This window comes from Sturnus vulgaris, chromosome 1 (assembly GCF_052056855.1).
Source record: "Sturnus vulgaris isolate bStuVul1 chromosome 1, bStuVul1.hap1, whole genome shotgun sequence".
In the NCBI taxonomy this organism is placed as follows: Eukaryota; Metazoa; Chordata; class Aves; order Passeriformes; family Sturnidae; genus Sturnus; species Sturnus vulgaris.
The window spans coordinates 6272778-6296125 of record NC_142243.1 but is presented as its reverse complement, the minus strand read 5'-3'; the positions used below and the strand labels follow the sequence as shown (position 1 = coordinate 6296125).

At 42.7% G+C, this 23348-nt stretch overlaps 1 protein-coding gene across 7 annotated transcripts in view; it reads left to right on the top strand.

Annotated features, from left to right (window-relative positions):
- Window positions 1-23348, top strand: part of PRKAG2 (protein kinase AMP-activated non-catalytic subunit gamma 2) — a 209934-nt gene that overhangs the window by 98288 nt on the left and 88298 nt on the right. Inside the window, exon 1 of one of the 7 annotated variants that reach the window (XM_088158205.1) lies at window positions 4823-5376. The exons of the other annotated variants lie outside the window; for them this stretch is intronic. Coding sequence (XP_088014331.1) covers window positions 5271-5376 — 106 coding nt within the window. The 5' untranslated portion in view covers window positions 4823-5270. Of the gene's footprint in view, window positions 1-4822; window positions 5377-23348 lie in introns of those variants that run through there. 7 annotated transcript variants of the gene reach the window in all.

The following is a 23348-nucleotide window of genomic DNA, read 5'->3' as shown; positions in this document are numbered from 1 at the left end:
ATGAGAAGTGAAGAAGCAGTAAAGAAAGGAGGACAAAAAGAGAACAAAAAGGAGATTTGTGATGTTCCAGTAAGTCCTATCTCTTTCTCAAGGTTTTGTGGATCAATATATTTGAAAGACTTGAGAGAAGCAAGAAGAAAGAGAATCAAGAAGAGATGAGAAAAGCCCAAGTGGAAAATGCTTCTAAGGAACTTATTATCTCTGCTGTTTTTGCTTTTTGGTATTTTTTATTTTTTGTAAAAGTTACTGCTGAGATGTTTTTCTTTAGCTGAGAACTTACTAAATTTTAGAAGTGGTGTTGTCACCAGACATCTTGTACTTCCTGGATCGAATACTGTTTTTCTGTTTTGAGCACAGCCAGATTGTGATGCATTTAAAAACAGCTCAGTTTTTCACAATAAGATCTGAAATTGCTGAAGAAGTGAGTGCTGGAAACATATGCACCAAGTTTATTAGAAGGATGAAGGGAAATTATAAAATTATAATTTGGATGAGATATCATAGTCATCAGTCTCAGCTTATTGCTCTTCTGGGATAGATGCTCTGGGTCTGAAATAGTGTTTTTCTTACTAGAAATCACCAATATGCCAACACTACCATTGCTGTTACTCCTATTCCTGCTGGTTTGTGTTACAAGCTCTGGAAAGGTAGGATAGGAAAACATCACAAAGACGCCAGGAGGTTGTTTATAAGTAATTTACCAAGAGTTCTGGGGAACATAGTGTGCAACTTAGGGGACTGCTAGAAAGAAGTGAAATTAAACTTCTAGATTTTCCTGACAGATTTTTCAGAGATTGAAATCTTTCTTAATGTACAGTGAAAGCAGTATGAAGTGGTATTAAAAAGGGGGGATGAAAACTTGTTACAGGGAAACACTTGGTTATGATTATGGGAAGTAATTGAGCCCAGCTTGGAGTCATAAACTTGCAATTCTTTTATGGGGTGTGAGCTGGACCAGATGGAGAAAGTGGTAGTTTGTGTTTCTCTTTGAAAACATGGGCTGTATGTTCTGTTCAGCCAGCCTGCAAATGGTGTTCAGGCTAAACAGACTTTTTGTTATTGTGCATTGCATCACCTGGACTTGAGTGGCTTTTTTTTTTCTCTTTTACATATTTATTTGCATGTTATTTTGAAATATTTTCCACATTTTATATTTATATGAAATATGGTTGCAGTTAAGATGAGTCTGGTGTTGTAAGATGTGCAAGCATGTGCCAGCACCACTGACAGCATTAGAAAATGTTCAGTTTTGCCAACATCATTATGTAGAGTTTTAAAAAGGAAAATTAGGAAAAAAACCCCAATTTAGGGAAAACTTTTGGAACAATAAGGCAGAGAAATGCGAGCATGATTCACGCTTTACCTTTCTGAGCATAGACCTGAACTTTATTTCTCTTAGCAATGACAAAAACAGGGCATTTTGAATGAGGAAGTCCTCAGCAATGAGGAAAGGGAAATACTTGGTTTTGCTGATTTGCAGTCAGCAGCCAGTTCAAACAGTAATTGTCACTAAGGGGATACATATTCCTCTTAGCCTTCCTGTTTTGAGCTAAATGAGCTCTTAAATTTCGAGGAGGAAAACATTGTATTTTCCATTTTCACATCAGAATAAATTAGATAGGACTAACTGGTCTCCATTGCCTGCCCTGCGTTCTGCTGCTGCATTTTTATGTCAGGTTCAAGCTCCTGTTAAAAAGCAACCAAGGAAATGGTTTGAAATATCAGTATTTAGAGTAATTTTGCCATGGCACAGAATTTACACCAGTGTGAAGTGGATTAATCAGTTTGTGTTTCACAGCTCTGATGTCTGGTGGCTGCACTTGTTTGATGCAATGTCATCTTCCATATTTTCTGTCTGGTGACCAAATCTGAACACTCACCCTCAATTCTAGCTCACAGAACAAATCTTCACATCACATCCAGAGAAAAAAAAATATTTTTGTTATGTTTGTGCCTGAAGAGTCATGGTAAATCACTGGGGCAAGTTCTTTTATCCTGAGAGATGGAGAACTTAAAGCAAGAAGCATCAAAAAGAGGGAGCCCATCCAGGCTGGGGGGTTTGCAGATAGAATGGAGCTAGGAAAGTGTTTCACACACATACACCAGTGTTTGTTTGCTCCTTCTCCAAAAATAATTTTATTAAGCTGCCCATTGCTTGGTGTCTCTCAGAGTGAGTTCTTGTAGGATTTTTGGAGGGGCACAGTGTTATCCTTATGCAGCTAAAAAACCATAATATGGGATAACTAATTTGGGAGACTTTAATGCAGCTTGACAAGAGTCCATTTCATGGTTATTTGGAAGGGATGGAAGGGATTTGTGTTTTCAATCTCCAGAACATAGATGGCCCCAAAGGAACACTTTGAAGCACAGCTTTTTATTATTAGTTTTACAGATCCTTGCACTGGAATCATTAAGAAGATGTAGTACCTGGTGTAAATGTGCAAGAATCAGCTAGGCCATTAGCTGTGGGAGACAGACTGATTATACTCAAAACACTTAGTGCTTTTTTAACAAATTACTGTGAAAGTCAGTTGTTAAACAGTGTTGCTTCATTTTCTGGTAGCTCTGTGTAGAAATATTAGAGTCTTGCTGCTTCCCTTAATAAGGGGAAATGAGCCCTCCTGGTGCAATGGCCCTGCTTGAAAAGGTCATCAGTGACTATTTATCTTTGGTTTCTATCAAAAAGGGGGCTGTTTCCACTCTGAAGCGATAGCAATTCTTATCTCATTAAAAAGGGATTTTAATTTTTTGCTTTCTGATAACATTAAGTCATTTTTAGCAATCCTTTGGCCACTGAAGAATCAGGAATGCTTTTCTGGAATAGAGGGAGCTTGAGGTTCAGACTGCATTGGGGGTGTAGGCAACACTTCTTGTGTTTTTGGCCAATTAAAGACTGAAAAGGAACTAAACAACTGTTGTCAAATATGCCAGGTGTGACTCTGGATCAGAAAGGAGCACTCTGTTCTCCATGTGCATGGTGAGTGAGAGAAGAATGACTAGGCTCAGATTGCAGCAAGGAGAATCCAGGTTTGGTTTTGGGGAGCTGGTTTTCACATAGGAAGGACTTATGGAAGTCGGTTGAGGATCAGCACATGAAATGTGCTTGTGGGGAGAGCCAGAGCTTGTCCCACTGCAGCTGCTCTCAGTCGTGTGCCATGGTCATGGCAGAGTGAAGGGAGGGGACAGTGGAGATGAAGTTCCAGAGGTAAATGTGGCGGTCACACAAAGCCAGATGCGGTGTGCAGGGCTTAAGGCTTCCTACAGCTACATTAAACCAAATATTTAAGTAACCCAGACTCTTTCCCCTGCTAATTCCTCAACTCATTGCTCCATTTGCTTCTCCTCTGCGCTGGGTGAACAGCGAGCCTCAAGGAAGGGGCTGGAGAAGGGGCTTGGTAAACACACTGTGCTGACAGATTTTATTCCAAGGATTGTTATTTGGTTAAAAAAGAGCAGGATGTTCATTTGCAGAGCTGAAACAGGGCCACAGAGATGAGGGTAAAAGGAAGTGGGAGGACGAGTCAGGAAGGGTACATCTGAGAACAGCTTCACATTAATTATCGTCATGCCTCACTTGGATATCAGTTCAGAGCCTTGTGTGGAAGGTAATTAAGTGTCTTGGTAATAATTTGATTATTTCAGTTGCTGGGTGAAAGAACAATGGTGTCCTCTGTACTGTCTTCTTCCACATTCTCCACAGGGTAGACTTGGGGAAGACTCTGGTAGCTGAAGGTGGCAGAGGAACCTGCTGTCACCTCTGCACATATTCAGAGGGTCCCTGAAAGCCCAAGACATACTTGCATTAATGCATCTTTCTGAAAAACCAGAGCTTGAAAGGAATCTGTGTTGATAAAGGCCTTTTCTGCAGCATTCAAGGCTGGGCTTTGTTTTCCTTCCTAATGATATTAAGTCCCAGAAGCAATCATGGGCATAAGGAAGAAGTCATGTTTCTTTGTAGAAGAAAATAGGTGATATAACCTTCAATTCCTCCTAGGAATTAAAAAGATAAATCTCTCATTACTCATATAGGGTTTGATTTTTGAAAGAGCTGAGCCTCACAATCTAGTAGTGTCCAGAGGAAAGGCTGATGCTCTGTAACTTTAAAAAAAGCTTTTGATTTAACAATGCATTTACTATCATCTTAGAAAGGCTGACTACAATGGTTTGCCATGCCTTGGATCACACTTGCATCCCTTTCCAGCTGCTCAAGATCCAGCCCACGATGATCAGCCCTTTCCTAAAATAAACAGCTCTAAATGTACAGACACGGAGCTGAACCTCATCATACAGCCTGACTGATTGGGATGAGCAACAGCCTCGTGCGTGCTTGTCTCACTGAAAAGACCACGAGGTGATTTAGCTGTGTTACACACAGCTGTGCTGGTGCCTTTTGCTTTGCAGAAAGCGAATTTGAGCAGAGCAATCTGCGCTGAGCACGGGGATACACGCAGCACCGGGAGGGCACATCACAGAGAAGCTCCAGCCCATCACTCCAGCTACGGTTTCCAGAAAGTATCAGCCTTCTTTTTATGAATTGGCAGGAGCTGGATCCCATGAATCCATCAGTCATTAGCTGTGGAGGGCCGGGCATTCCGGAGCCCATGGACAGTCAGCTGGGCTCTCCTGTCACTCCCAAGATCCAGCACACGTGAATCAAAATAGTTGGGTGATGTCACGTCATGGTGCCAGTGTTCCTGGGACGCTGCTGCCAGGAATTGTCTGTCCAGGGGTGGTTTCCTTTTACAGCCTGTTGAAAGAGTCATCATGCCGAGCTGCACATGACAGTTCCCTTCAAGAGGGCTGGTGGCTCCTTCGCACAGTCAGTATTTTTTAAACAAGGGAGCTTATCAGGCAGCTCCTGACCTTTTCCACATGAGCTGATCCACTGGGAAATGCTGTTTCGGTCTCTGAGGCTTCTGACAGCTGATGTATAAGAGCTCTGTGGCTGCAAGCTGGGCAGACTTTGAACTTCTCCCCATGTCCACACAGACTTGCAGGGCAGTTCCTGTATCCCGGAATTAAGGCTGGAAGTGCCTGGCGAGCAAGGGTCAGCAGCCTGCTGCAGGACAGCTCTCCACAAAGACCAGAGCCAGGCACCTCGGAGCTGAGCTGCTGGCCAGCTGGACTTCTTTTGCAGCTACACTGTCTTCCTGAAGATTTATCTTCTCACACTTGGGCTTTTGGTGTAAGCAACACCTCAACTTGCCCCTCGTGCTGATTTTTTTTCCTCCAGCCCTGGGCATGAGCGGCAGCTGCGGCCACACGAGTGGATGTTGCAGCTCATGAAGCGTTTTGGCAGCTTCAGAGGGAGCAAGAAGAGAAAGGAGCGATGCAAAATCTTGGAAAGGCGCCACTCCGACCCCCAGGGCCTGCCTGGTAAGGACCCTCTGCATCCAAAAAGGAGGGACACTGCTCTCTGGGAGAGGGTGATAGTGAATAATTGAGCAGCAATGTTGTGCTGCCCAGTTTCACCGACTGAATCGTGCCTTTGTTGTGTGGAGGTTGTTTAGGTGTTGGTTTGCACCAGAGATGAAAATCTGAGCTGACACCTGTAACACACATCAGCCATAACCTTTAGGAAAGCTTGGTGGTACAGGAAGCTCTAGAGTAAATCCTATGGCATTCAGAAGGGGCTGTTGCCTGATGTCACTTTAACTGAACAATAATAACTAAGTTCTAAGTTAGCCCTAATAGTATCTATTGAAACATTAATTTTAAGTAGAGAAAAAATTCTTATCAGTCTTGTAACTAATGCATTTTAAAACATGTTTCTGATACTGCAGTTATCAGTATAATTGTGTTTGAGTTGCAATTAGGGACTGTTCTCTCTTAATCAAAGCTTTTCCTGGACACTGAGTATTAGCTCCAATACAGATGCTGAGCTGTGTGTGTCAGAGTATCTGTGTGTCACACAGGGATCAACTGGTCAGGAGAAAAGGGATTTTTCAACAGGATATGGCTCTTAATAATGGAGACAAACCAATTTTAATGCATTTCCTATATGGACTAATGGTAGCTGGTTCTCTGAAGACTGTGAGTATTACTGAGCAATTCTGTTCTGTGACTCAGAGAGTTAAAACTGATGTTACACTGAGTCAGCTGGATAAGGCTCAGTTTAGAGAGGCTGACTTACACAGGGTCAGCAAGGCTCTTTTACTCTTTATTGATCAGGAGTCACTGTGTTAAATCCAGCAGAATGATGAAACTAGGAGTAGTGTTGGACCAAATGGACAGTGTGTGGACACACACGTGTGCATTTAGTGATGGGGAATTAAATCTGTTGGATGGGTGGCTGCCCAGGGGGCTTGGTTTTCTATTCAATGTTTTCCAATTTATTGGTTGTGTAATTTTTAAGTTGTAATCCTTGAAAACACTTCTCATTTTGTTCCTGTTACATACAGTTAAATTATTTTAAGTCTAAAACTGCTTACTGTGTCTTGTTCTGCATTTCCCTAAACCCACCTGAGAGTGGTAGGAAGGTCAAAGTGATGTGAATGAGAATTAACCCAAGTCTTTGGAGTTTCACAGTGTCAGCAACAGGCACAAAGACAGGTCTCAGGGTTTATGCTACAAGGTGGGGAATATTTATCTTAAAGATATAAAATTACTTCCCAAATTTCCAATTAAACATTCTAAATTCTTACGTACCATAGATAGAAACATATGTACAATTTGTTGATTGAATGTTGAATGGCACTTTGGACCACTAATTCACTGTCTTATTGTGATTTCATCAACAGAGGGGAATAGCCAGTATCTGCAAAAGGATTCACTGCTGGAACCACTAAATATAGTGTTGCATGTCTACTTTCTCTGAGTCTCACTAAACCCTGTCCTCAACTCCCTCCATGGAGAAAAGAATTTGTTCTGCACCAAAAAACCTGACTATATGAACTATACTCTTTGTGACAGAGTTATATAAAAAAAGTTGGAAGTATAATGCCAGCAGTACCAAAATACTTGCTTCTTCTTTTCCTCAATCCTATTATTTCAGCTTTGTAGCCCACTCCAGTGACACACAGCAAGCACCAGGCAGAGTTTTCTGCAGTTTTTACTCTACAGATTTTGCAGGTGCCGTTCTTGTAAGGGTATGACCAGGTCAGCTCCCTGCACTTCCATCATCAGCAGAGACCTACAGGGTCACAGGGGTGGGAGAAATCAAATGGAATATGTCTGAGTAACTGCTTTCCTTGGATGCCCTGCTGTGGGGATTGCCTTTGGGTTCCTTTCAGTGAACAGGTTAACACATCAGCAAATGCCTTCCCCTCATGTCCCCCACCCCAATGGCTTTAATTAATTGCAGGGAAATGTCAAAACAAAAGCTTTGCATTATTTGCTACATTTAATCTGTATCTTGTAGCTATTAGGCATCAATAAACACTTTCTGAGCAGCTTTCAAGGGAACTGCTGGCACTCAGCAGGTTTTATGATCAGTGTTAGTGTGTGCAGGAGTGCTGGTAGCAGCCAGGCTCAGTGGCTCTTCAGGGTTGACCACACATCAGCACATCCCATTTGGTTTTGTCATCTACCATCAGAGGTGAGAAATGAATGACAGCAGCCTCCCTGTTGCTGAATGAGCTTGGATTGTATTCAGAAAAGAGGTGGGAAAAGAAAGAAGAGGAAAATATCCTCTGATATTTTCCCAAAAGGAGAAATCTAACATCTGGACTGGTTGAATTTGGAATTTTTCTATTTTTCTTGGCCACTTCTGTAAGGATTTTAAGGAAGACTCCTTCAGTCCTTGTAAATAAGATTAGGCCAATGCAGCTTCTTAGCTTCCCGGGGCTAGATGCCATCAGGCCACTGCAACTAAAATTATCAAGTAGTACCATTCTTCTGTGTATCAGTTGAGCTAAATCCCTTCCCTCCTCTGCACTGGTGCAGAGGTTGCAACCTGGTGGAGAAATAGAGTGGCATTGCCAAGGATGGGCATCTCCGTAATTCCCTAGGTTTGGAGCCTTTATTCCAATTTAACAGCAAGGAGACACCTGAATGCCAGCAGAAGTAGAGAACACACAGAGAGGGAAAGGAGAAAAACATGAGTGAGTACCAGGAGCAAACGAGAGCAGGAGTGAAGGCAGAGATCCTGCAGTTTGCTCTGGGAGAGGAGCAGCCAAGAGGGAGACGTCAAAGCTTGATCTGTCCACCAAACAGTAGGGAAACTGATTTATGCAACAGGATTTTGGCAGGGCTGAGAACAGGGATTACCCAAAATTTCTCCAGCCTCCAGATTACCACTGCATAGTTTTCCTCCTTCCTCTTGCTGTGCTGTGCAGGGTTCTGGCAGTTTCTCCTCCTGGCAGCTCTCACCACAGCCCAATGTGTTGTAAATGGATAGGCTCTGTGGCATTTCTGAGGGGGAAAAATTTTTGACCTCAGAGAAGCTAATTGCTCTGCCCTTTAAAGAACACCATGTATTCCACAAAGGACTGAGTGACATATGCAAAAGGAGTAATGTTTAAAGTGTTTTTTCCCTACGCAACTCATGAGTGCCCAGCAAAGGAAACTCTGCAGCACATGTGGCTGCTGTGAGGCATTTAGCCTCAAAACACGTGTTTTGGAGACTTTTAGCTGCATGGAAATGCCCAGGAGCTTCTCTTTGCCCATGCTGTTTCTCTTGGGCTTTGTTAATCAGGTGGTTTTTAATCATCAGATGCCAAAGCTGAGCCCCAACAAGCCAGGTCCAAGGGACTCCAAGCAAACCTCGGTGCTGCCCCCCAGCCCCTGTCCTGTCCCACCTCAATGGCACTCTTGAGGATAATTTCTCTGGCAGTTGTTATAATTAGTTGCATATTAGGACTAAACTAGGAGTGAGCCTGCTGGATGTCTCAGACCCCAGTAAACACAAGTGCAAAGATGCTTCAGCCCCACATGGATCAGGCAGTCCCTGAGTCACTCTATAACTTGCTCAGTGCAAGTTTTATCTCTTATCGCTGTAACTACCATGGAATGGAGAGCTCTGAGGCTCTGGAGTGCATCTGGGAGGTGCTGTGGGGTGTCCTTAAATTCTCAACCTAAAGGGAAATGTCTTTTCCTCTCAGTCAACAACTCAAGAGCCTTCCTCCATCTCTTGTCATGGTCCTTCCCACACCCTGGGGGTTGGGTGTGAGTGTGTATCATGTGTCGAGCAGAGAAATTATGTCCTTCCTTCCCAAAAATGTGGATGTGGTGACTGCATCCATGATCACCATGTGCAGGTAACGTGCCATGGGATGTGACCAGCTTGTACAGCTGTCCATGGGCAGGGACTTACACCAAACCAAAGAAGCTGGTGCTTCACAGCCTCTCCAAGTGCAAATGAAAACCCAGGGGATAATTCAGCATGGCTCTCATCACTGTTCATTGGCACAGTCCTGAGAACAGGGACAGAAAACATGGGAGAAGTGCAGGGTAAAAACATGAAGCACAGAAAACATGATGAAGAAGAAATTGCTAAAAAGAAACAGGATTTTATCTCCTTCTCTTCCAGCCTGGAGAGCTGCAGCTCACCCAGCGCTTCACCCCAAAGTGGGTGGTGTTGCTCGTGGGAGGATCAGAGATATTTATTTTTCTCATTCTGGTGGGATGTTTTTGTTATGAGGCAGTGGGGGAGAAATCATAGTGAAAAGAAATCTGGAGAAATAAATAAGAGTGAAGGAATTGCTGCATGTTCCAGTGCTGCCATAAATGAACTGAAAGAACAAAATCCTGTTGCTCCAGTAAAGCAGCTTAAAACCACCATCAACAGAGACTGGGCATGAGAAACAGAGACAGCTTTGGTTTGTTAATGATTTTCTCTACTGGTTTTCATGCTCTGTTGAGCTGACAGTGATTTTAGAAGATGTGCAGCTCTGACTGAGCAGTACTGATTAATCTTGTACTACAGAGAGCACGGAGACCTGGAAGCTGTGAAATTTCTATAGTTGAATGTTGGGAAGGAGAAAAGCAGTGACAAGCCTGATTAAATGTTTCAGACTTTTTAATTTGCCATTTTCTGCTTCCTTATAGTCACTGTCCTGGTGCTTTCTGGCACATTTCTGGCTTTGTGCACAGTTTTGAGGCATTTTGAATGGGGGGAAAAGGACTCTGGCCATGAAGCAGTAGAAGTAGCAATGTGCTTTCAAGCAGGCACCTGTAAATTCAGATAGTAATAGACCCCCTTAGACCACTGATTTGGTGGAAATTGAAATGGAGGTGGACTGAGCAGAGTGCAGGATCCTGCCTCTGCAGCCCTTTGCAGGCTTAAAGGAGATGTAGACTCTGCCCTCATGATGAGTTGTCCAAGAATGCAAATTCTCTGAGTAATTTATTTTCAAAGAAGTTATTTTTGCCTGAAGGGCAGGTTAGACATGTAAAAATACAGTGTGTTCTCGAGGCACAAATTTCCAGATCAGCTGCAAATGAATCTGCCCACTGACTCTTCTTCCCAGTCCTGCTCCAGGCAGCTCTGTGTGCCTCATCACAAAATTTGGTCAAAAATATCTGTATTACTATAAATGACTGAATTACTCAGCACTGACGTGCTGCTGTCAACAAAGTGGTGAGAGCAGCAGGGCCAAGCCTCCCTTTTGATGGGCTGCTTTACAAAGTGGGCAGGATTTTGGGCAGGGAGATCTCCCATCTGGGAAGAGTCCATGTGGTTCTGGTCCTTGTTGCCACTTGTGGGTGCAGGTGTTTGTCCCCCAGACACAGCAACAGCAGAAAGGCTTCATTTTTAACTGTCTGAAGGACATTTCTCAGTAATTCTGCAACTATTCAAATAGTGTTATTTGAAAAGTGAGATAAATGGTATTCCTGAGAGAAAGAAATTAAAAGCAAATCTTGGGATTCAATCTGAGCAAAGATGTGAAATTCAAGGATGGGGAGGAGTTCATTGAAGTGGAAAAGGAGAAACTGAGATAGAAGGAAGCTGGATACTGACTGTGAGTGAAGGAGGGTGCAGATCCTTCCTTTTTCTGACAGCAAATAATATTTATGTATTTATCAGTATTTCATTTTTCCATCCTCCACTTCTGTTATCTTCAGGTAACAAGTCATTTCTGATATGTACGTAAGGCCGGAACACTATCTCTGTTACTTCTGATATAAATAAATATCTGATTCATTTTTGAAGCTGAAATAAAATAATGAAGATAAGACTTTCATATGTGGCACCTCAGTTTAATGAACACAGCCTGGAGTGCCTTCATGATGGATGCTCGAGGGTCACATACTAAAAATCACTGGAATTACTCATTTTCATGCATCCTCTCTCATCCTTATTACACCAGTTGGGAGTAGCCAAGAGATAATTTTTCCCTGCTTTCCCTGTACTTTCCAAGGGTTCTCACTTCAAAAGAATATCTGCATGAGAAGCTGCTATCCTAGAATGACTCTCTACTTATTTGAATGTGGTAAGCCAGACCACAATTTATTTACACTCCCATGCAATTATATTACAAATCCTGTTGTCAGACTTTAAAAGCAAATTTCAAGCCTACGTCTGTTTTTACAGCCTAATATTGTGCTTGACAGTAGCATTTAGGTAAGTGGGTACTTTTGTTTAATTAGAAATCAATGTTTTGGACTATTGACTCCTTGCTCAAAGTTTCAATGAATTGCCCAAGAGTGCAATTTCAAAGATGTTGTTAAGGCAATTTGTTTGTCAGGTTTAGTGGATCAGCAAATCCCAGGAATTACCAAGATTCAGCTGTTTTCTACTTTCACCTCTATTCTTGTCCAACCTAAAAGCAGTCCAAGGACTTAAAAGTGCTCGTAATGCTGAGATTGAATGCCTTGAAATTGTTTCAGCCATTTGATTGTCACCCCAGAGTCACACTGACACGTGAAGGCTTCACTCTTGGGAGATGAAGGGCTGCTCTGTGAGATATCGTGGTGCAGCTGGCAGGCTTGGCTCAGGGGCCCAAATTCTCCCTGCTGGAAAGGTCACACAGCCTAACTTGGTTTAAGGACAGACCCCAGCACTTGCACCAGAGAGTTCCCATTCTGTCCTTTTTCTGCTCCTCATTTGATAAAATAGGGGGAACTTAGCTGGAGGAGGAGTGATGGCATTAGCTGACGTTAATTAATAGCATCCTGTTGTTTCTTCAGTTTTTTCCAGTCATTGGGAAACAGCTGCTTCCCAGTGCTTTGTTCCCTGTGGGGCAACAAGGACCCTTTTGACACACTCAGAGCTACAGTCACCGGATTGTTTAACAGATCCTGCCCATCTGGCCCCGTGGTTTTATTTCAGTCAGAGCAGGAATGATGATAGTGAACCCAGGATCCCTGTGACAATCCTGCCTTTCCTGGAGGGAGATACTCCTAGAGAGGAACAGATGATTTATGACATTTTCACTTCTTGTATAGAGCATAATTAGAGATAATAAACAAGAACAGGGCAATAAATCAATTTAAGAAATATAGATGAGGCAATATGAGATAGCAAATCAAACTGAGACATGAAGGAAACAGAAAGCTTGCAATGGAAGGGTTCTTGCTGCAGGGGTGACTACAAAAGTTGGCTGGATGTTCAGAGGTGAGGGTTGCACCAGTGTCCTTGAGAGGAGGACTGAGTTGAAAGGATGAGAAGCTGGAATAATGTTGGCATTTCCCAATTCCCTAATTGCATTGCTGAATTTAGGGATAGTTAATATCCAGGAATCAGTATGGGGACTGGTGATGTTCATCAGGAACATGGGTGGTGAGCTGAGCCTGCAGCAGGACATGCTGGGTCCTGACTCCCAGTGAGTCAGGTGCCCCAGGACTTGGGATTGTGGTGGATATAATCTGGAAAATGATCCAGAAATGTGCTGTCACTATCAGCAGGTGAACCACATACTGGGTTACATCAGGAGGAATGGAACAATCCAGGCTAGGGAGTTATTATCCCCCTCCACCTTGGCCTGCTGGGCTGTACCTGCAATAGGGTGTCCAATTTCTGGTTCCCCCCCAACAGAAGGGCAGAAGGAGGCTGGGAAACTGAAGAGGATTTTCCTGAAAGGCTGTCAAAATATTTTGTGACATACAGCAGATGTTTTGGGATCTGTGAGGAGAGGCTGAGGAAACTGGCACTTTTGTTTGTTTGTTTTTTCTGTCCAACAAAAAAAAAAGTCTTAGAAGACTAAGGTGCATTTTAATAGAAGCTTGCAACTCTCTGAAAGGCAGTTTCAAAGGTGATAGAGTCAAACTCTTCTCAGTAGTTGCAGATGGTAAAAGCATGAGGACAAGGTAAGAATTTGTGCCTGAGGAGTTTCAGGCTCAGCAAAAACTCCCTCGAGAGGTTGGTGTGGTACTGGCAGAGGTAACCTAGAGATTTTTAAGTCTTCTAATCAAAGCCATGGTTGACCTGATCTTTGGCTATACATCTTTTCCCACCCAATTCTCAATGCAGACACAAAATTGTTCTTGTTTTGATGAGCATTCAAGAACAGAGTGACTTCTTGGTGGATGCATTTGTGTGGAGCTGATTTGGAGAAGGAGACCACTGCAAAGCTGAAGACCAACACCATGTACTGGGCCAGCAGAGGCAGCATGATGTGTGTGTTTCCTACAATAGGCACCCAGGCTGCCTCCTGGCTGTTTCATATGCATTAAGCATCATGAGAGTCCTGGGCAGTTTTTAATGCTCCCTGAGCTGTGTCTGGGCATCCCCAGCTGCTGCCTCATTTTGGGCAATGTTCCTTTCCCAACCCCAGGAATTGCAGTGGGACTCAGTTTGTATCAGCTATCTGTCACTATAGCAACTCCTCACTTTACCAGTTCCTGCACTAAAAATAGATCACCTTGATCTCAAGGAAAGAAAGCCAAAGGAAATCAAAAGGGGCAGTGATAGCAAGAGCTGTAGAGTCAGGTATTGACTGAAGTCTCGAGCATTTGAAACCTCTTAGGAATAATCTGTCACATGAAACAATTATTTCAGGGGAATCTATTTATCCACAAGCCCCCTTGTGTCACTGGGCTTGAAGCTTTAGCAAAGGACATGACTTTTTATCAGAGGGATGTGTTTGCAGCTATCACCCAGCACATGGGATGTGAAACCCTGTGGGATGTTGTTTAGCTGGTTAAGGGATCTTATCTTCCCTATGAGCAGATCTGCAGCTCTGTCACTAGGGCTGATAGCCTCCTGTGCTCTTGTGTATAAGTTATCAAAATCCCTGCTCGTTTATGAAATTGTTGCTGATGTCTGCAGGAGTCTGTGAGGGACCCAAAGGTGAAAAAAACCAAATGCTGTTGGTGAAGTTGCTGTTATCTCACGTTACAGTTAAGGGGAGCTGAGTGTTTTGGCACCTGATAGGGACAGGGCCCTCTGTAAGTGACCTGTAAATGATACTTGATCCTATTTCTCCTCCAAACCCAGCTGGTGCTTACATCTTATCCTCATGAAGATAGGGCAGTAGGTGTGAAGGTAAAATAGCAACAAGATTAAAAGTTTGTTAAAGAACTACAGAATTAACTGAAAATGCCTTTGATGGGAAAAGAACAGAATTTGCATGAAAACAGCTCATATATCACAGGCAGCACTTATGGTGCTCAGGAAAGGGTTAATTTAGCTTGTAGAGATGGCTGGAATTAGCAACAGGTATTCAGCATTACCAATCAGCAAGAGTTTGCTCTTGATAAAGGGCCAGATTATTTTAATGACCTTTTAGGGCTGACAGTTTGCAGACACAGCTGATATTAAAATGTGTAGGTGCTTAACTGCTCCTGCCCTGCATATATTGATTTTTGTTTTATTTAGTATTATAAATTGAATATTATACATTTAGTTAATATTCCAAGAGCTAAGATGAACAGCTTTCAATGCTGACATGGCCCTGTGCAACAGGGGAGAGTGAGAGGTGGCACCAGTCCCCAATTCCCTCCCTCCTTTTCAAGGATATTATTGTAAAATATAGAATTAGCTCTCGGTACATTTTTTGACTTGAGATCCATTGCTTTTACACTATCTGGGGATCAGATTCATATTCCTCACATCTGTCTTCACCAGATGATCTTTTTAATCAGCTTTGGAGCTGTGAAGGAACTGCACTGCAAAGTTATTAGGTATCCTAAGTGTATTTCCAAACAGCAGGCATGGAGTTGTGAAAATAGAAATGGAAGTTTTGTAAACAGAAGAAAATCATTCATTGAAAAGGTCCTGTGATGCTAAGCTCACCCCAGGCATGACTCCACCCTCTGTCACTGCATTTTGGGGAGCAAAAGCTTAATCAACCTTTGGGTGAATGTCTCTAACACAGAGATGTTAATGAGGAAGAGATGAGAGCAAATGAACTGTGCATATCATTCAAAGACAGGTGTAGTCACAAGTCTTCTGGAGGTGCTGGTTACCATCACACAAGGTGACAGTGCTATATTTGCCAAAAGGTAGAAGTTCCCCCAAATTGCAGGAGTTAGTGCCAATAAATGCCCTGTCTAGTGCTTTTATTCCCAGATCCAGCCTGGCAGCAAATTTGGCAGAGTTAAAAAATTTGCTGTAGGAAAGAGCAGGGTACCCAGTACCAGTATTCTCCTTACATGATCTTTTCATGACAGTAAACTGGTTTTTTTACCTGTTATTTTAAGATTATTAGAAATGCTTCTTCTGCCTCTAAAGAAGCTGCTGCTTCCACTGAGATGCAGTAAAACTCCCCTTCATACTCCAGAGCAGGTGACAACTTTCTCCTGCTGCCAGATTTGCATTTATTTTCTTCCCCATTTCCTCCCCTTATCCTATAATAGGATACCAGAGTTTTCCTTTCTTTCAGCCACGTCCTTGTTTAAAACTTCATGGAGATCCTTCCGGGCAGCGGTAATAGGAGAACTGGAGACTTTGTGAAGTCTGTTTGGACTTGAAGGGCTGTAAAAAATTGCAAAAAAATTTTTTCTCAAAATAAACACCAGTCTGATACAGAGCATAAAGCAAAGCAGCAACATACCCTTACAAGAAATCCCAGCAGCATAAACTAACCTTGAGATGTAGGAGACTGATACAGAAAAACTGTAAAATATTCCAGACTGACAAAACTTTTCCTAACTAAGGAGACTTGTAGAGAAATGATATTATGGAATTGAAGTGCCAGCTGAAAGGAAAGCATGGAAAACAGTGAATGAGCAGCACTCTTTAAGAATTAATTACAAAACCCTGGGAGATCGAGACATGTTGCTTCTCTGTTGGGTGAAGATGGTGAGTGGTCAGGACCTGGAATGATACACCTGGTGCTGGCTCTCAGCCAAAAATTAGATCTGTGAGCCTCATACATAAAGGGGAAAGTCAGCCTAAAGTAGAAAAGAATTAGACTGAAGGAATCATACTAGTGGAAGTTTTTCCCTCCATGTGGGAATAGGGAACAGCCTCAGTCTCACTGCAGCTGCTAAGGTGGGTTTGTGTCCCTGCCTCATCCTTTGGTGACCACACAGACTTGAGCATGGCTCTGCTGCAGCCCTGCACTGCAAAATGACTCCACAGAAGCCAACTTTAAATTAGCTGATTGCCAATTTAAAGGAGAGCAGCAGCTTCCCAATGCCTGTAATGGAGCTGGTAATTCACCTTGCTTCCCAGGCAAGCCCTGAGCTGTGCTGACACGGCATTATCCCAGTGCTGTGATTAAAGGTGACTTGGGTCCATCCTCTCTGCATTGCAGGACAATTCCAGCTTGCTTTTTCCTCCCTAGCTTCTTTCCTAATAGGAGTCTGGAATCCACCAGGTCTGATCCTCTCACTGCTGTTGCAACATCTTGTAACCATAAACAGGCCACGTAAGCTTGGACTTGACTCTTCACACTTCTGAAAGCAGCAGCCTGAGCCCCTCATCCTGGATTCCAAAATCAGCACAAAAAGGACGATTTGACCTCAAAATGCATTAAATACTCTGCAACAGCTGGTGCTTCTGAAAATCAAATTTAATGCCTGATGTCTTTTTACCCCTTCTTTTAAGACCTTTTCACAGACCCTTGACTATTTGGAAAGCACATATCAGCACATTTAGGTGGCTGGAAAGTTTTGCTAATAACATGAGCAACTCCTTGTCACTGTGTTATTTGTTCAGTTATAGATAATGGAGTATCTCTAAAGGATGGGCACCATTAGTATCATTTCACAAATGGTAAAGTTTAGGTTGTAGGAAATAAGGTATTTTATTATAACTGTCATGTGGATGGCACTAGAATAAAGGCATGTCCTACTTGGGTGTAAGGTTACATTACTATTTTTACTGCTTTGAATCTCACTTTCAGTTAAAGCACAAGTACAAGTGTGCCAGGCCAGGCCAATTATCCATCCAGTTCACTCTCTTTTTGTGCCAATTGCCACTGACACAGGTAGTGTAAGAGCAGTACAGGAAGATAAGGGACACGTTTCCCCTTGTACTGTCCCAGCCTCCAGCACTTTGTGGCTCACATCCTAAGCTAAAGCTGATGTTTGGTAGGCTTTAAATAGTTTCTTTCCAGGATCTTGTCCAATTTCATTTCAAAACCAAACTTCCAGCAACTACAACAGCACCTGTTCTGCTGTTTAAGAATGTGATATAGCAGAAGTTTTTATTTGTATTTGCTTTGAGCCACCTGCTAATTTTATCTGATGCTCCTTCCCTGCTTGCCATCTCCATCCCGTGCCTGATTTTACAGGCTTCTATCATATTCTTTGCTTGCAGTCATATTTTCCTAAACTGAAGAGTCACTCTGGACCTTCAGCCTTTTCTGTATCTTCTCTGGCTTTTTGAGTCCTCTTTGAGCTTGCTTAGTAGAAACCCAAGGTCACCTATTGCAAGGTGTAACTGCAGCTCACTCTGTACCTCTGTATCATGAAGTTGCCTTTGAGCACAGCCCATAAGTGACCATTTAGACAGGAGAAAGCCACCACTGATGCCATCCTTAGGCCTGACCCGTAGAGTTTGACACAAAAGAAGGTTATTTTTGTTTTGCAGCCCATCCATTTACCTCTGTAGATTGTCCACTCTGGTATGCAACCCTTGGCCACCCAAGGCACTGCTTACCTGAAAAGAAGCAAGCCTGGCCTTTGTGGTGTATTTTTCTCCTACACTGATGAACAAGGAATGGGTACATTTGCAAGGTGAGACATGTAAGGAGAAAATTTCTTGGCTCAGTGATAGGATTAGGAAAGTAGCTTTGTAAGACCTGTAATAAGGGTAGTCAAAAATAGTTTCCTGTCTAGAAGATTGGAAAATGATAAATCCAAAAAGTGTTATTATGTGATTTATCTATCTGGAAGATTTAACTCAATAGCTGGAAAGCTTTTTGCAAAGAAAAGGCAGGTTAGACTGCCTTGAAGACAAATTCAACTCTGCACACAACTGTGCCTATAGGAAAATAATTCTGAAAAGTGGAGTTGTATATTTATTATTTCCTTGGCTTGTGTCTGACTATCTAATCAGTCTTTGTACATGTCAGCAGCACATCCATAATAAGAAAGTGCCGTGTGGATTGTGTGAACTGGAATTAGAAATGTGATAATCAGCCAAACCGTTGGAGGCAATGTAAAGGCTGCCTGGTATTTGCATTCCTCTAGCTGAGGAGAAAAACCTTATACGTGCAAATGAGTTGTTGGGGTTTTTTTCCTTCCTGCTATGTTATAACCAAACTTCTCCTGAAGCAGCACTTCCCTGACAGCAGGCCAGCTCACACTGGAGTGCCTCCATGCCTGGTTAGACCAGTTCCAGCCTGGTGGTGACAGCTCTGCTATTACTCATACGAGGTGATGTGGCAGATAGAGGCACAGAGATGTATATATGCCATGGAAAAAAATTGCTGATGTACAGGTGGGCCCATGGTTTCGTCATAAGGACACCACAATCAGCATCAGAAAACCTATTTTCCCACCTGTACAATTCTGATAATATTAATCCATCCCATCAAGATGTTCTGAAAGTAACTAAGAATTACAAAAGAAGCTTCACTCTGTGATCCTCATGGTGCCTCAGTATCCTAAATTGTTATCAATCCTGATGTGAGCAATCTGCCAGTTACCTGGTTATTCTTCAGCCTCAGGATTTTCTGTCCATATCCTCCTTTGCTCCTGTCTTCCCATATTTGGATTCACATCACTGTTATAAGGTTATCAAGGTATAAGGAGAGACTGTAAGCACAAGTCTGATGTTGCAGAGGGAAGATATGAAGTGCTGAGCAGGTAAAAGCAAGGTTAGAAGTGATGAGTAGGACAAGCTCAGCAAAGTCTGATCCTAAATTCAATAGCAGCTCTGTATGGCTACCACACCTTTCCTGGGTGCAGGAGGGGAAAACTGTGGGTGAGCCACTGGTGTGTTGCTCTTCAGTCCCTGTGTCCAGCCCTGCCCATACCCAGTGTCCCTGCTTGTCATGGTAAGAAAATGAGACAGAAATAAGTGAGACTTGAAATAAAGAGCTTTTTCATTTTAAAGTTTTTTGTGACGAGACCTGTCCTGACATACACCCCAGGGCAGACATTGCTTATCAAATTATTCTTTAATGTATATACTTTTAAACCATTCCTGGGAAATATCCATATTTATAAAATGCAGAATTTGACATTGCTCTATACATAAAGAACATCCTCCTCCCAAAATCTGCTAATCAGCTAAATGGAAATGAGAGAGTTTTTGCATGTTTTATTGGTTTGGATAACTAAATGATAGATGAGGCATCAGCTCACTCTGCATCAGGGCAGACTTCTGTCCCTTGTTAGGTTACATGGCCCAACACAATCACCCTCCTGCCATGAAGAGCTGGATATTTGAGTTCTCAAGGGCACAACCTGAGAGAGGGAGACAGAACAAACTGTTACACCCTTTATGCAGTTCTAAGGGCAGAATGGAACAGGTCTGTATCCATTTCTTGCTTTCTGAAATTCAGGGTCATTTTCCCAGCCTGAACCTGCTCCCTGCTCACACTGATGCTGTGTTTAGTGGCAGGTGCCAGAGCTCATCCTGGCTCCACTGGAATCTGGAAGAACAGGAAATACAAAGGGAAGAACTTTGAGCCTGCAATGTAGGAGACTGTCTGAAGAGCTCATAGCTAAGACACTGTGCACCAGTGATTGGAAACAGGAACTCACAGGAGTTCTTGGATTTATTCCATTGTCTAGTGGCAAAAGGAACATTTCAGGACAGAGGAAGCTGATTACATTCTTCACAATAATATTCTCCTTCAAAGAGACTGACATGTCTTTCTGATTAAACAGAAATATGAGCTGACAAATGTAGTTATACACTTGAAAAGTAGCAAATCTCAGCTCTGTGTTGCTTGCTCAAGCATTGTGAAGGATGTGAGAACAAAATAGCTGAGTTGTATTCAAATGTAATATTTTGCAGGAAAGTGATACGAAGATGCAGATCGATTTCCCTCTTGCTCTCAGCCTCCTATAGCTCTTTTCAGACTTGGGAAAAGACTTGACAAAAGAAATCTGACCCACACAATTTTAAAGCCCCCTAGGTGAGATCGTTCATGAAAATGTGTTGTCATAAGAAGAGGGATTAACGTAGCAGATGAAAATCAGAGTTGTGTTCACTGCACTGGTAGCTTGAGTTTCACCCCAGCTGACTCCCACTCACACCCAGGAGGTTCTAACTTGGATGGAGGGATGCTCTAAAGCTGCTTTGCTCAGAGGGGACCGTGCTGCTGGCACTCAGACTGGAGCAGGGAGGGGGCAGCTGCATGGCAGAGGGGCTGCTGTCCTGCTGACACTGCTCAAGTCAGTAGGTCTTTTGTTTTCTTTTGCTCTCATTCACAGGGAAGAAATCAAATATAGTAAATCCTGGCTAACAGTGGCAGACAGTTCCTACAGGAGAGGGCAAGGAGCACAAACAGGGTAAGAGGGGATGTTGTGAGGGACTGTAGCTGGATGGTGGCAATAATTAGAGAATTTGACAGACTAATTGTTTATACATGCAACATTTTTAGTGTTAGTTACCCCAAACACATTTTGCCTAAATATTTCTTTTCAGAAGTCTAATTGTAGCAGTTCCAAAGAGTCTTTACGATTTGTGCCATAATGTGTCATGGTCTAGGGTAGTAATAGCAGTTTCAGTCTTCATTCCCTGTTTTTTACAGAATATGGTAAGCCTCAGCCACAGAAAGATGAAGGAATTCTCTCAGGAGGGATTCAGTATCAAAACCAGAACTGAAATGTTAAATTTCTCTATTTCAAATTGCACCTCTCTGCTTACACAAAAGGGACCTTTTCTGCTGGCTGGTTCACCTAATTTGTGTATAACAGGTGCTTCTATTTAAATTAGCATTCCTGAACTCCCATTTTTGTTTTCTTTTTTGTATCATAGCACTCATTCACTCCTGCTTGTTGCTTGAGAAGCCTTTGGAGAGCAGACCAGACAAACTACATCTCCTCCTTGGGTTACAAAGCAGGTAACTCAGGGCCTGGTTTGCTCAGGATGCCTTCAGTTGTATCAGTGCCTATTTTCCATTTTCATATCCAAAGACAGTGTTTTATGCTCAATTACCTCATCCAAGTATCTTATCCTCAGGTTTCCCATCAGTATGTGTTTCCCATGGGCAGGTGCATTTGCAGAGATCTTTGTTAATTTTTCCAACAGAAATGGTTTTATGGAGGGTAGAAGGACAAACACTGACTTCCCGCTGAACAGTGATTTAGTTATTATCGAGTAAGAACAAGCAGAGAAACTTAGAATGAGATTTTTTGTGCATACTGCCCCCCTTTAAATATGAGATTATGTTTTGATGTTTGGGAGAGCAAAATGGACACATGGAATAATCTTTAATTTTGCAACTATAACAGATATTGCTGAGCACACAGAGAGGAAACCAGCATATTTTAATGCACTTTGTTGGCTATCTTGGAGGAAATCTGAAGGCCTGTGTGAGTGTGTCTGCTTCTGATGTGCTATGATGACATACAGCCACCGTGCAGGTGTGCTGAGTAGGCTTAAATTTAGTTAAATCAGGTAACCCTGTGGCAGGGAACTCTCTGCATAAGTACCCCGAGGTGTTGGCAGGCCTGGTTAGTGCATGGTTGCATTTTCACATCTCTTGGTTGTGGTGCAGACACGCTCCTTACTGCAGGCAGCATGTTGTTTGCCCAGATTTTTTTGTATTGTGAAATTCAAAAGGATGCTCGAGAAAATATTCTGCTGAGTTTCAGATGACTGGGATTGCCATTTCAGATTGGGGTGTTGATGCACGTACTGCTTAAAAAAGAGAGAGGATAAATGAAAGGTTTCGATTTTGTTGATCAGAGCTTGCTGAGTGATTTTGGATAAATCAGATAAAATTTTTTCCATTCAGGTGCTGGCACCTCATTTCCTAAAATCCTGTGGCAAAATGCCAGAACAGTTTTCAGTAGTACAGTGGAATCTCTGAATGCAGGGAGTGCCCTTTGCCTTAGCTAAGGCACTTGGGCAATTATTTAAATGATTTCTATGGATTTGGGTGTCAGATCACGTTTACAGTTCTTGCCTTAAGCTCTCTGTTTACCCAGCTGGTGAAAAACGTGGAAGAGTGAGCTCCCTATTGTGAGGCTGCATTTCATAGGAGTGCTGAATGTGGAGGGGCAGCCTCATTTGGCAACAATCTCCCTACATTCACCATCATCACCAATCTTCCCTAATTTAATTTAGCTGAACTATCAGCATCTGATGCACATTAATATAGGATGGAGATTTGAAGAGTCATTGATCTGAGGTGAATAGGAAATGATGGTTGATGCATTGTGAGGCTTTTGGAAAAGGAGCTGGTATTTGCTGTCCCTTTTCTGCATCCCCAGTAGGCTTTGAATCATCCTGCAGTTCTGGGAATGAGTCTGCAATTGCAGTGTCCTCTGCTGTGGGTATTTCTGTAGGGAGAGGCAGCTGTGCTGGAGCTCATGGACTTTATTTTACCAGTGCAGTCAGTGAGAGAGAAGCAGGACACATAGTCAAGAGTCTTCCAAACAGCAAAAAAAAAAACAAACCAGGAACAGGTTTTCTTCCCCAGAAAACAAGTTTCTGAGAGATTTCTGAAAAGGAGGTGGAAGTGTCAAACTCCCAGAACTGGAAAGAAAGGAGCAGAAACTGTGAAAGTTGTTTGGCTTTTTGCTTTCTAATTCCCTGTGTTTCATTCTAATGATTTAATGGGCTGTTGAAGGTACGTGGGTGAGTTCTTGGAATCTAATCCACCTATAAAAGTCTCAACTGGTCCTGTCAGTGCTCATTAGCTGACACTGAGCTTCCTTCATGTCAGCCTTTCATCTCATGATAGAAGAGCTTTGCAGGTGGGGCCTCTGGGTAGGTTTCCTGTCCTGCCTTCTTGGGCACATGCTGAGCATGACTCTTCCAAAAGCAGACTCAGTGTGAATCAAGCTCATGTGATGCTTCAACCTGAAATACATGAGCTGTGGATCACAAACTTCTACTCTCCTGTGATTTTATTTTATATAGAAAATATATGTGACTAGGCTTTCCTGTTGTC